We start from the raw sequence: 13,402 nt of genomic DNA, 5'->3' as shown, positions 1-13,402 counted from the left end.
GTGTAGGAGATCGCTCCCCACACCATGATGCCGGGTGTTGGCCCTGTGTGCCTCGGTCGTATGCAGTCCTGATTGTGGCGCTCACCTGCACGGCGCCAAACACGCATACGACCATCATTGGCACCAAGGCAGAAGCGACTCTCATCGCTGAAGACGACACGTCTCCATTCGTCCCTCCATTCACGCCTGTCGCGACACCACTGGATGTTGGGGCGTGAGCGGAAGACGGCCTAACGGTGTGCGGGACCGTAGCCCAGCTTCATGGAGACGGTTGCGAATGGTCCTCGCCGATACCCCAGGAGCAACAGTGTCCCTAATTTGCTGGGAAGTGGCGGTGCGGTCCCCTACGGCACTGCGTAGGATCCTATGGTCTTGGCGTGCATCCGTGCGTCGCTGCGGTCCGGTCCCAGGTCGACGGGCACGTGCACCTTCCGCCGACCACTGGCGACAACATCGATGTACTGTGGAGACCTCACGCCCCACGTGTTGAGCAATTCGGCGGTACGTCCACCCGGCCTCCCACATGCCCACTATACGCCCTCGCTCAAAGTCCATCAACTGCACATACGGTTCACATCCACGCTGTCGCGGCATGCTACCAGTGTTAAAGACTGCGATGGAGCTCCGTATGCCACGGCAAACTGGCTGACACTGACGGCGGCGGTGCACAAATGCTGCGCAGCTAGCGCCATTCGACGGCCAACACCGCGGTTCCTGGTGTGTCCGCTGTGCCGTGCGTGTGATCATTGCTTGTACAGCCCTCTCGCAGTGTCCGGAGCAAGTATGGTGGGTCTGACACACCGGTGTCAATGTGTTCTTTTTTCCATTTCCAGGAGTGTATGTACAATGTGCATTTGAAAAATAAATGTCTCACTGATTGCTACTTCCTTATGCTCACGTAGAGGCAGTGTGCATGCAGTTGACCATGTGAGTTGATCATTGCACCATTTGTAAAGGCTTAACAATGTGCCTGAGCACTGTGATGACAAATTTTTTGTCTGGTGAACTTATTGTATCATATCTCTGACCCATGGTGGCCAGAGACTTACTATTGACGATATGAATATTTGCAAAAATGAAGCTGAGTCCCACTGAAAGTAGTCAGGCTAGTAAATGGAGAAATGATTAAGACTTTAAAATCATACCTTGATTATGCAAATTGGAGACAGTATACAGGGTGGTCCATTGATAGTGACCGGGCCAAATATCTCATGAAATAAGCATCAAACGAAAAAACTACAAAGAACGAAACTCATCTAGCTTGAACTCGTCTAGCTTGAAGGGGTAAACCAGATGGCACTATGGTTGGCCTGCTAGATGGCACTGCCATAGGTCAAACGAATATCAACTGCATTTTTTAAAATAGGAACCCCCATTTTTATTACATATTCGTGTAGTACGTAAAGAAATATAAATGTTTTAGTTGGACCACTTTTTTCACTTTGTGATAGATGGCACTGTACACGTAACATTCCGCCAAAGCGGACGGTATTTGCTTCGTGATACATTACCCATATAAAAATGGACCATTTACCAATTACGGAAAAGGTCAATATCATGTTGATGTATGGCTATTGTGATCAAAATGCCCAATGGGGGTGTGATATGTATGCTGCTCGGTATCCTGGACGACATCTTCCAAGTGTCCAGACCGTTCGCCAGATAGTTACGTTAATAAAGGAAACAGGAAGCGTTCAGCCACATTGAGAAACATTAACCACAACCTGCAACAATTGATGATGCCTAAGTAGGTGTTTTAGCTGCTGTCGCAGCTAATCCGCACATCAGTAGCAGACAAATTGCGTGAGAATTGGGACTCTCAAAAAGGTCGGTGTTGAGAATGCTACATCAACATCGATTGCACCCATACCATATTTCTATGCACCAGGAATTGCATGGTGATGACTTTGAACGTCGTGTACAGTTCTGCCACTGGGCATAAGAGAAATTATGGGACGATGACATTTTGCATGCGTTCTATTTAGCGATGTAGCGTCATTCACCAACAGCGGTAATGTAAACCAGCATAAGATGCACTATTGGGCAACAGAAAATCCATGATGGCTGCGACAAGTGGAACATCAGCGACCTTGGTGGGTTAATGTATGGTGTGGCATTATGGGTGGAAGGATAATTGGCCCCCATTTTATCGATGGCAATCTTAAGGGTGCAATGTATGCTGATTTCCTACGTAATGTTCTACCGATGTTACTACAAGATGTTTCACTGCATGATAGAATGGTGATGTACTTCCAACATGATGGATGTCTGGCACATAGCTTGCGTGCAGTTGAAGTGGTATTGAATAGCATATTTCATGACAGGTGGACTGGTCGTCGAAGCACCATACCATGGTCCGCACGTTCACCGGATCTGACATCCCCGGATTTCTTTCTGTGGGGAAAGTTGAAGGATATTTGCTATTGTAATCCACTGACAATGCCTGACAACATGCATCAGCGCATTGTCAATGCATGTGAGAACATTACGGAAGGCGAACTACTCGCTGTTGAGGGGAATGTCGTTACACGTCTTGCCAAAGGCACTGAGGTTGACGGACATCATTTTGAGCATTTATTGCATTAATGTGGTATTTACAGGTAATCAAGCTGTAACAGCATGCATTCTCAGAAATGATAAGTTCACAAAGGTACATGTATCACATTGGAACAACTGAAATAAAATTTTCAAATGTATCTACGTTCTGTATTTTAATTTAAAAAACCTACCTGTTACCAACTGTTCATCTAAAATTGTGAGCCATATGTTTGTGTCTGTTACAGCGCCATCTATCATAAAGCAAAAAAGGTGGTCCAACTAAAACATTCATATTTCTTTACATACTACACGAATATGTAATAAAAAATGGGGGTTCCTATTTTATAAAAACACAGTTGACATCCGTTTGAACTATGGCAACACCATCTAGTGGGCCAGCCATAGAGCCATCTGGTTTCCCCCTTCAAGATAGACAAGTTTCATTCTCTGTAAGTTTTTCGTTTGGTGCTTATTTTGTGAGAAATTTGGCCCAGTCACGATCAATGAACCACTCTGTATACTGCAGAAGAAATGTCAATTCCAAGTACAATCAGCTTTTCTACTGTATTTGAAGGTTCCTTTCCAAAAAGAATTCACAGGAATCAGCCCAAAGATACCACAGACAAATATGGACCACAAAAGAGAAAGCATATCTTGCAAACACAAACAAGAATTGTACATCACAATCATTACAAAAAGTATTGTAAAATATTGATCAAACTAATCAAAAAGTTCATATTTTAGCTCCAAAACCAAAACAATCTGGAACATAATAAGGAGTAAGACAGGCCCAAAATGTGCCAGTAAAACCAAAGACAGTGTCTTAAATACTGCTAATAAACATATAAGCAACCAAGAGATAATTGCATAGTCCTGCAATGCTTATTTTGCAAGTGGTGCTGAGCAAATGGGCTGCAATGGCTCCTTAGAAAGTGCTGCAGAAATACTGAAACATTTTCCTAATCCTATAAGTGAGATAAACATATCCACCATGAAAATATCCACCATAACTGGAAATGAAATAAAGAAAACTACTGGCTCTTTAAAAGGTAATGGATTATCAGGTGTAGATAGTATTTTCAGTAAACTTCTAACAGTCTATTCTGATCGGGGTGTTTTGACATTTACAGTGGTAAAGCCTCTCCACAAAAAGGGAGACATAACATGTCACAAACTATCATCCTCCCTCCGTCTTGACCACAGTTGCAAAAATCCTTGAAAATGTACTGTACTCTGAAACTGTCACCATCAGTGAAAGGCAGTTTTGTTTCTGAAAGGGTATGTCCATAAGTGGAGTTGTAATTTCTTTCACGAACAAGGTACTGGAATCCCTAGGCACAAAAATGAAGCCATTTTGTGAAGTATCTAAGTCCTTTGTCTGTGTGGATCACAAAATACTTCTCAACAGCGCGTGCATCTATGCCATCAGAGGGGAAATGAGGAACTGGCTAAAATTATACCTCCAAGAATTAGTTAGTTAATTCTCCAGTTAGTTTCTCATTTCAAGGGTCATTTTGCATGATAAAATGGTAATGATGTGGAATGAGTCATTTTAGATTCAAATCAAAAATTAATTTGTAAACATGGTTACATGCTGAACATCTATAAGTCTTTTTTATTTTATTTTCTTTATTTATTTTTCAGTATACAGATTAGTGATTCCTACCTACCACTTTTTACACACTACAATAACAGGAATTCTTCTACAGAATAGAAGGAGTTGTCAAGGAGAAACTTCTTCAGTTTGTTTATAAATATTACTTTGCTGCCTGTTGGAAATTTTATGTCACTGATTACATGATCAAAAATTTTTGTTACAAAATTGTGCACCATTTTTTGCTTTAAAAACAGCATTAACATGGATTAATGAATGTCAGTTTTTCTTTTGATATTGTAATTACATACATCTTTACAGGGAGCTGAAGACTAACAACAAACATGTCACCAATCTAGAGTTGATGCCAACAAATTACTTTCAGATATCCTAACCTGACTCAAAGTAAACTTACTTACAATAAAACTGAGCAAAGTTCAGTTCTGATCACAAAATCCAACAAGAGATATCTATTGTACATCACAGACAGGAAATACAACATTCTTAGGACTTCACATAGATAGCAGAGTTAGATGGGAACATCGTACCCTCCAGACCACAAAAAAGCAGTCTTCAGCTATTTTTGCCATTAGGACAATCTTACATACTGGAGATGTCAGTGTCACAAAATCCACTTCCTTTGGATGCCTCCACTCTGGCGCAATGCACTCACACCAAAGATAACTTTCTTTCTGCAGGAAAGAATTGTCCAAGTTATGTGCAGATTTTCCCTGAGAACTTCCTGTAGTGTTCTTTTTAAAATACTGAAGATACTTACCACAACTATCCAATATACTTATTCCATTATGAGCTTCATCTTTTGCAATCCTGTGCATTAGGAAACCAATTAAATATACCAAAGTTCAAGTATTACAATATGTAGGGCAAGGAAGGGCATCAATCGCAGTGACAGTTTGCTGAAGTGGACGAATACCGTGCCGAGAGAGTTGAAACCCCAAGTACATGATAGATGCCTGAAAAAATTTTGATTTCTGAAGATTACATTTAAGACCGGCAGTCTGTAAGACATGAAGAAGTGTGCGGAGATTTTGAAGATGTTCGTCAGTGGTGGAGCCACTGACAACAATGTCATCCTGGTAATTTATACACCCAGGGACGGTGAGCAATAATTGTTCCAAGAATCACTGAAAGAGAGCAGGGGTGTTGGCAACACCGAATGGCAATCGTTTGTTTTGATAGAGGCCGAAAGGCGTGTCAAGGACCAGAAACTGCCGGGAAGCAGCATCGAGAGGAAGCTGATGATAAGCTTCTGACAGGTCAAGTTTAGAAAAATACTGGCCTCCAGCAAGTTTAGTGAACAATTCTTCAGGTTGAGGCATAGGGTAAGTGTCGGTAAGGCATTGAGCATTTACAGTGGCTTTGAAATCGCCACAGAGACGAATATCACCATTTGGCTTAGCAACGACAATGACAGGAGAGGACCACTCACTGGAAGGGACAGGAAGCAAGACCCCTGAAGCAGTGAGATGATCCAGCTCCCATTTGACCTGATCACGAAGGGCCACAGGAATGGGCCGAGCCCAAAAAAACTGAGGCTGAGCAGTGGGTTTGAGCGGGATATGAGCTTCAAAGTGGTTTGCACGGCCTAACTCAAGAGAAAAAAGGGACGAAAATGTCATCAACAAGGAATCCAATTGAACATAAGGAATAGCATCAGAGACGATATTGACAGAGTCATCCATGGAGAACCCAAAAACGCGAAAGGCATCGAAACCAAAAAGATTCTCCACGTTACTATTGTCAACCACAAATATGGGAACAGTGCGAACAACAGATTTGTAAGATACCTCAGCATCAAATTGCCCCAAGAGAGAAATCTGTTTATTGTAAGTCCACAATTGCCTAGTAACAGGTGACAGGATTGGAGAACCCAACTGAAGATACGTCTGAGAATTGATGATAGTGGCAGCAGAACCAGTATCCACCAGCATGCGAACATCTCAACCAAGTATTTGGACAGTGAGGAATAACTTCCCTGAAAGGGAAGAAGTACAATTGACAGACAACACCGAATCAGAATCAGTGTCATGTTCATGAACATCATGTATGTGGTCGGATTTGCAAACGGATGACACATGACCCTTTTTTTGCATTTGTGACACACGACACAACGTTGTGGACAATCTTCTCATGAATGTTTCGTAAAACACCGCGGACATGAAGGAAGTTGCCGTGGGTTTTGCTGCAGTTTCTTAGAGGTTTGTTTACAGTTAGGCCGAGGCTGTGCTTGTGAGCATACTGCGGCCACGTCGGCCGGCGGGGACACACCACACGCTTCATCAACATCGCACAGAGGTTGTATTTCCCCGACGTCGCCCCATGCCTCTATTTGCACTCCAGTGCCGTGAGAAATTTCAAAAGACTGAGCAATGGATAGGACTTCATCTAGAGTCAGATTTGCCAAATGAAAGGCATGTTGCCTAACTTCTTTGTTGGGCACAGATCAGATAATAGCATCCCGTACCATGGAATCAGCGTAGGATTCTTTGTGAACTTCAGTAACAAATTGACACTTTCTACTGAGGCCGTGAAGTTCAGCAGCCCAACTGCGATAGGATTGATTCGGTTTTCTTGACAATGATAAAAGGCAACACAAGAGGCTACCACATGCATATGCTTTTGAAAATAGATGGACAGAAGTGAGCACATTTCAGCAAAGGACAAAGATGCAGGATCTTACAAAAGAGCCAATTGCGACAATAACCGATACATTTGAGGTGAAGTCCATGAAAGGAACAGAGACTTACATGTTTGTTCGTCCTTGACATGAAATGCCAAGAAGTGCTGTCGAACACGTTTTTCGTAATCAGACCAGTCTTCCGCCGTCTCGTCGTACGGAGGAAAAGTAGATAGAGACAACGACGAGAGATGCCCCGCATTTGATGACGTGACAAAATCACGAATCACATTTGTGAGAAGCATTTGCTGTTCTATGAGACCTTGCAATAGTTGCTCTAAAGTAGCCATGGAAACATGTGGGTAAACGATGGAAAAGTAAAATCACTACCTCGTCGCCAATTTTAATAACTTCAAGTTGAACTAATATATTTCAAGGAAGGTGCAATACTTGAAAGTCACAGATCAAGTAAGCAGAGTAAGACCTGTGTGCACTTAAACAGGCAAATCATAACTGAGTCCAAGTCTAGCTGCCACTGGCTGGATTGTCGCTTAGGTGGCGCTGCTGCTGCATGGCTGGCAGACAGCGCTGCATGTAGAGGACGCGCATAACTGCGTGGTGGCACTTTGAAAGATCGGCGAGTCACAACACCTATGCTTGCAGTGTTACTGCCCAATGAGACTGTACATGGATTATTTTATACACTACAGTATCATGAAGGACATGGGTGCCCCTTTTTTGTCACAGGTGTGGCTAATTACAATAAACGTGTGCCGATAATGTCACGTCACTCAATGTCCGGATGTCTGCTATTGCAACATGATGATGTGTCTACTTACAATGCTGAAAACACAATATTTTAAACCAATTTTGTTCTATTTTATTTTATTAAATGGTTGTAGTGTGACATCCGTAAGTTATTTGTAACAGTTGAGTGGATTTCATTCCCCATCAAGTTATTCCACTGCTGCAGGATTATTAAATACTGTAAAAGGGATGAGGAAAATGAACTAGTTTTCTAAGTTCTGTGGGACGGAAAAGTTTATAATTGTGCCTGTATTTTGAGGAATACAGGCTGCTGAAATTCAGAGTGGAGTTGTGTGCTTTGCTGTAAAGTTATTCAACAACCTCTCATCTCACGTAACAGAATAAATTAAGCAGCAGACATGCACATTTCAAATTAGAGTGTTGAATAAATTGTCAGACAAAGTTCTTCATGAGCTAATGAAAACACACACACACACACACACACACACACACACACACACACACACACAAACAAAAAATGGCTGTGTGTGTACGTATCTAAGTGTGTAGGGGGGGGGGGGGGGGGAGTCATCCCATTGTTTGATAAAGCAAGAAATTGTGAATCCCTACCAACCCAACCTAAATTAAAAACATACTTCATCAGCCACCCTACGCAAAAATTATCTGAGTGTGAAACAATGGAAAGTCCAGGATGGAATATCAACAACTATGAAAAGTATAGACTGCTATTCATGATAAAGATGACACACTGAGTTGCGGACAGGCACAACAAAAAGGCTGTTACACAATAAGCTATTGGGCAAAGTCTTCTTCAGAAAAAAAGAAAAACATGTACACATTCACACAAGCAGCCACATGTCGTGCACACCTGACCACTATCTCCTGATGCTCTGGCCAGACTGCAACTGTTCCACTGAATGGAAGCAGCCATGAAGTGAGGTGGGGAAGGGGGAAGGCTAGCAGAGTATTGGTGGTAGGAGAGATGTGAGCTGTCTGGTGGAAAGTGCAGGGACTTGAAGGCAGCAAGACAAGGCTGCCAGACGCAATATTGGATGGCTGTGGGGGAGGGAGGAGGTGGGAAAATGGGGGGTGGAAAAGGAGAAGAACAGAGAGAGGAAAAGACCGGCAGGTGCATTGGCAGAGAGTGGCACATAATGAGGGTGAGGCAACATGAACTGAGAGGAGGTTATAGGATGGAGGGGGCAGAAACTGTTGGGAGGAGGTTGTGGGTACAGTATGTTATCATAGGTTGAGGCCAGGATAATTTTGTATGCGGAGAATGTGTTCTAATTATAACTTCCACCTGTGCAGTTCAGAAAAGGTGTTGGTGGAGGACAGGCTCAAGATGCATGCATTTTGAAACAGCCATTGAAATCAAGCATGCTATGTTCAGCTACATGTTGTGCCATAGGGTGGTCCACTTAACTCTTGGCCACAAGTTTGGCAGTGGCCAGTCACCCTGGTAGACAGCTGGTTGGTAGTCATACCACTATAAAAACTATGCAATGGTTGCAGCAGAGCTTATGTGTGACATGCTGATTTCACAGGCCCAGCCTCTGATGAGGTAGGAAAAGACTGTGACAGGATTGGAATAAGAAGTGCTGGGTGGGTGGACTGGGCAGGTTTTGCAATTGGATCTTCTGCAAAGATGTGATTCCTTTGGCTGTGGGCTGGTATTGGGAGTGATGGACTAGGATGTCGTGGAATGGAGTGAGCAATGGAACACCACTCTGGAAGGAATGGGAAGGGTCTTGGGTAGGGTGTCCTTCATTTCAGGGCATGTTGATGTATAATTATGGGAAGGCTCTTGGGTTGGATGTCTCTCATTTCAGCGAATGACGATATACAATTAAAGCCCTGATGAAGGTTGTGGTTCAACTGTTCTAGCCCGGGGTGGAATTTGGTGATGAAGGGGGACAGGCACTCTTTCTAGCTTGTACTTGGGGGTTTTTGGGAGAACTGGGAGTGTGTAGAGATATGGCATAGGAAATCTTTTTGTGGACCAGGTCTGGGAGATAGTTCCTGTCTGTGAAGGCCATTGTGATACCTTTAGCATATGGGGCAAGGGAGTTCTTGTCACTGCAGATATACTGTCTTGGGTGGCCAGATGTATGGGAAGGATTTTTTGGTGTGGAAAGGATGGCACCTTCGAAATGCATGTACTTTTGGTGGTTGGTGCATTTAATTTGGACAGAGGTGTAGATGGAGCCATCAGAGAGGAGAAAGTCAATGTGCAGGAAAGTGGCATGCTGGGTTGAGAAGAACAAGGTGAAGTGGATGGGAGAGTTGTTGAGGTTGTGAAGGAATGAGGAAATGTTGTCTTGACTCTGAGTCTGGCTAGTGGATTTGAAGTCTGGTTACTACATAATTCATCATACAGCTTACAAGCTTTATCTTAACACACAACTACTTGTCCTTTGAAGGGAACATATACATACAAAATCTGTGACATAGTCATGGGCACTTCCATGGACCCTCCTATACCAGTCTGATGATATCTTCATGATCTGGACTCAGTGTCAAGACAAGCTTTCCTCATTCCCTCACAATCTCAACACCTTCTCTCCCATCTGCTTCACCTAGTTGTCCTCAGCAGGTGTCCCACTTTCTTGGACATTGATGTTATCCTCTCTGATGGCTCCAACCACACCTCTGTCCACATTATATGCATCACCACCAACAGCACCTGCATTTTGACAGCTGCCACCCCTTTGACACCAAAAAATCTCTCCCATTCAGCCTGGCTACCCAGGACAGCGTATCTCCAGTCTCAAGAACTCCCTTGCCTAGTATGCTGGAAGTCTCACAAAGACCTTCACAGACAAGTGCTACCCCCAGACATAGTTGACAAACAGATTTCCCATGCCATATGCTCACACACCTCAAATCCTCCCACCACTCCCAAGAATCAGCTACAAAGAAGTGACCCCTTCGTCACCCAATGTGCCTCTGGACAGAAACAACGGAACCACATCCTTCATCAGGGCTTTGATTATCTATCATCATGCCCTGAACTGAGGGACATCTCACCTAAGATCCTTCCCTGTGGAAGATCCAGATGCAAGACCTGCCCAATCCACCCACCCAGCACTTTATATTCCAGCCCTATCACAGGCTCATTCTACCCCATCAGAGGCCGAGACACCTGTGCAAACAGCCATGTCATGCAGCAGCTCTGCTGCAGTCACTGCACAGTTTTCTTAAATTGGTATTGTTGTGTACATAATGGTAAGTAAAGGTGGGCTACAGAGTGGCACAATAGCTGCCATTGTTGGAAAGCTGGACAGAAGCATAAATGATTAGTGAACAAGCACATACAGTAAACAGAAGCTTTATGTGAAATGATAATTAAATCAAGACCCTAAGCTGTCAACAGGCATTGATATACATCAACAGGGACAGTTGAAAATGTGTGCCCCGACCGGGACTCGAACCGAGGATCTCCTGCTTACATGGCAGATGCTCTATCCATCTGAGCCACCGAGGGCAGAGAGGATAGTACGACTGCAGAGATTTATCCCTTGCACGCTACCGGTGAGATCCACATTCCCAACTTAATGTCCACACATAACATTCGTAGTGCCCCTGTCCGTTACACTCATTGCTCACAGCAGACAATCTTCCTGAATCCCGTAAGAGTTTGAGCAATGCGTGTGCATCCCGCACAGAAGAAGAAGGTCAAAAGCTGGCTAGCCTTAACTATATGAAGATGGTATCTGTCCTTTTGGACATGTCCGAAAGAACAGATACCGTCAGTGACCATGCAGCTCTCTTAGAATGAAATTGTAATTAAATCAATACCCTAAGCTGTTGACAGGAGTTGATATACATCAACGGAGACAGTTGAAAATGTGTGCCCTGACCAAGACTCGAACCCAGGATATCTTGCTTACAAATGCAGATGCTCTATCCATCTGAGCCACTGAGGGCACAGAGGATAATGTGACTGCAGGGATTATCCCTAGCATGCTCCCCATGAGACTCACATTCCTAACTTAATGTCCACACACTACATTCATAGTGCTCCTGCCCGTTACACTCGGGGCAGACAATCTTACCAAATCCCGTAAGAGTTCAGGCAATGCATGTGCATCCAGCATCCAATTTTCAACTTTGTGAAAAACATTTTCACCAGTATTGATTCCTTTTAATGGCTGTAATGCTAATCATTCTTTCATTGTTTTGAAGTCCACATCTACATCATGAACAAAAATCACTAGCAAGACTTTCACTGGTCTTTCACTGGTCTGCATCATGAGCTGCAAATGTGCACCGAGCTTACCCAAGCATTGTCAGGAATACCCAAAAATGTGTCTCAGGTGGAGTAGAGTGTGAACATCTTGTCCTCTCCCGCGGATGTTATCCACGGGCAGGATTGAAATCAATCATGGATTGGATCCAGCCTGCGGGCTGCCAGTTGCTGGTTGCCCACCTGTGGTCTAAAACAATACATAAAGAAAGGAGAATCAGCAGTCAGTCACAATGCAACATTACAGTAGTGCATAACCTTGACTGGAGAAACACAACATATGAGAGCAGCAGTAGTGCATGTACAAATAGGATTGTACCATATTGTCTGCCAAAGCAGTCTGTAGGGCCTGCCCCAAAGTACAGTAATTCCAGCCTGGCCACAGTCTGTGGAGATCACAGTCACATTACAGTATTGTCACACAGGGCTGTGGGGCACCTAGGGTGAGTTCATAGGGAGTGTTAGTAATGTACATGATAACTGTTGCCCATGTCTGACATCTCAATAAATATCCGTTTCTTGACCCACATTCATATGACATTTTTTATCTTCTCCACGTGCTGAACCTCACCCTGAAATATTGCCATGTATTTTGGAACACCCTGCATAATAGACAGAAACATACTCAGTATGAAATTATATCCTTTAAACAGAATTATACCTGAAATTTTGTGAGATAAATGCTAATATTCAGTAGAAAAACCCATTCAGAAGAAGTTGAACAAGATGTTAAATTAGTATCATACTAATCAATTAACTGTTTTCCATAACAGACTCCATTACTGTTGCTAGTACTTACTTACTTTGATAGTAATAAACTTTTATCATGAATTTTTGATCTATCTCAAATCAAATGATTCATAAATGTACATCATGAGACTAATAATACCACAGTTCATAATGACTGTGCTAACTAATTCAGTGAGGCCTGTGTAACAGACTTAGAACTCAATTTCCTTCTAAGAATCTGCACAGAACTTGAAACATTTTCTGTCTCTATGATCTGACAGCTCATTACACTGAGCATTAAATTTTTGAAGATTCTATTTCTGGAGAATTTCAATAATATGTGTCGGAGGATTTCAATAATATGTGTCAAAGTTTATGACTGTATTTGAATAATAATATTGTTAATATTATTGTTGATAATCTACACTTTTGTTGTCCTATAGGAGGCCGAGAGGTTATTTGGTGCACTTCCTCTGCGCATTGGATTATTTGAAGTGCCAGATAAAAAGTTCACTCATATTGACTTCCTTATATCTGACAATGCCAAAGAAGTATTGTATGACAATTTAACTAAGATAATAAAAAGTTATTGACAAAATGGGTTATGTTAATCAAAACATTATTTAGTAACATATTACTGAAATGCTGGAAAATTACAAGGAAAAAATCTGAGTAGTGCAGTAGAATATAACCAGAGTAGTTACAGGAACATATGAAACCTTTCCATACATGATTTTTTCACTCACAGACCCTCATGACCAGTATAAAACGTGTAACCAGTATAAAACGTGTAACATTCTGAAAAAAAGATTCTACTAAAAGTTTAATGGAAGTCATCTAAAGAGAAGATCTTCAAATACATACTAAATTATGCTGGAATAAAACC

The 13,402-nt window shown here is 42.6% G+C and overlaps 1 protein-coding gene across 1 annotated transcript in view; it reads left to right on the top strand.

Annotated features, from left to right (window-relative positions):
* LOC124803299 (lipase 1-like) overlaps window positions 1-13,114 on the top strand; it is a 221,342-nt gene extending 208,228 nt beyond the window's left edge. The window contains exon 8 of the mRNA XM_047264482.1: window positions 12,960-13,114. Coding sequence (XP_047120438.1) covers window positions 12,960-13,109 — 150 coding nt within the window. The 3' untranslated portion in view covers window positions 13,110-13,114. The remainder of the gene's footprint in view (window positions 1-12,959) is intronic.
* Window positions 13,115-13,402: the final 288 nt, after the last annotated feature.

Source organism: Schistocerca piceifrons, chromosome 6 (assembly GCF_021461385.2).
Source record: "Schistocerca piceifrons isolate TAMUIC-IGC-003096 chromosome 6, iqSchPice1.1, whole genome shotgun sequence".
NCBI classification, from domain to species: Eukaryota; Metazoa; Arthropoda; class Insecta; order Orthoptera; family Acrididae; genus Schistocerca; species Schistocerca piceifrons.
The sequence above is the reverse complement of the archived record's forward strand: the minus strand, read 5'-3'. Positions and strand labels throughout refer to the sequence as shown.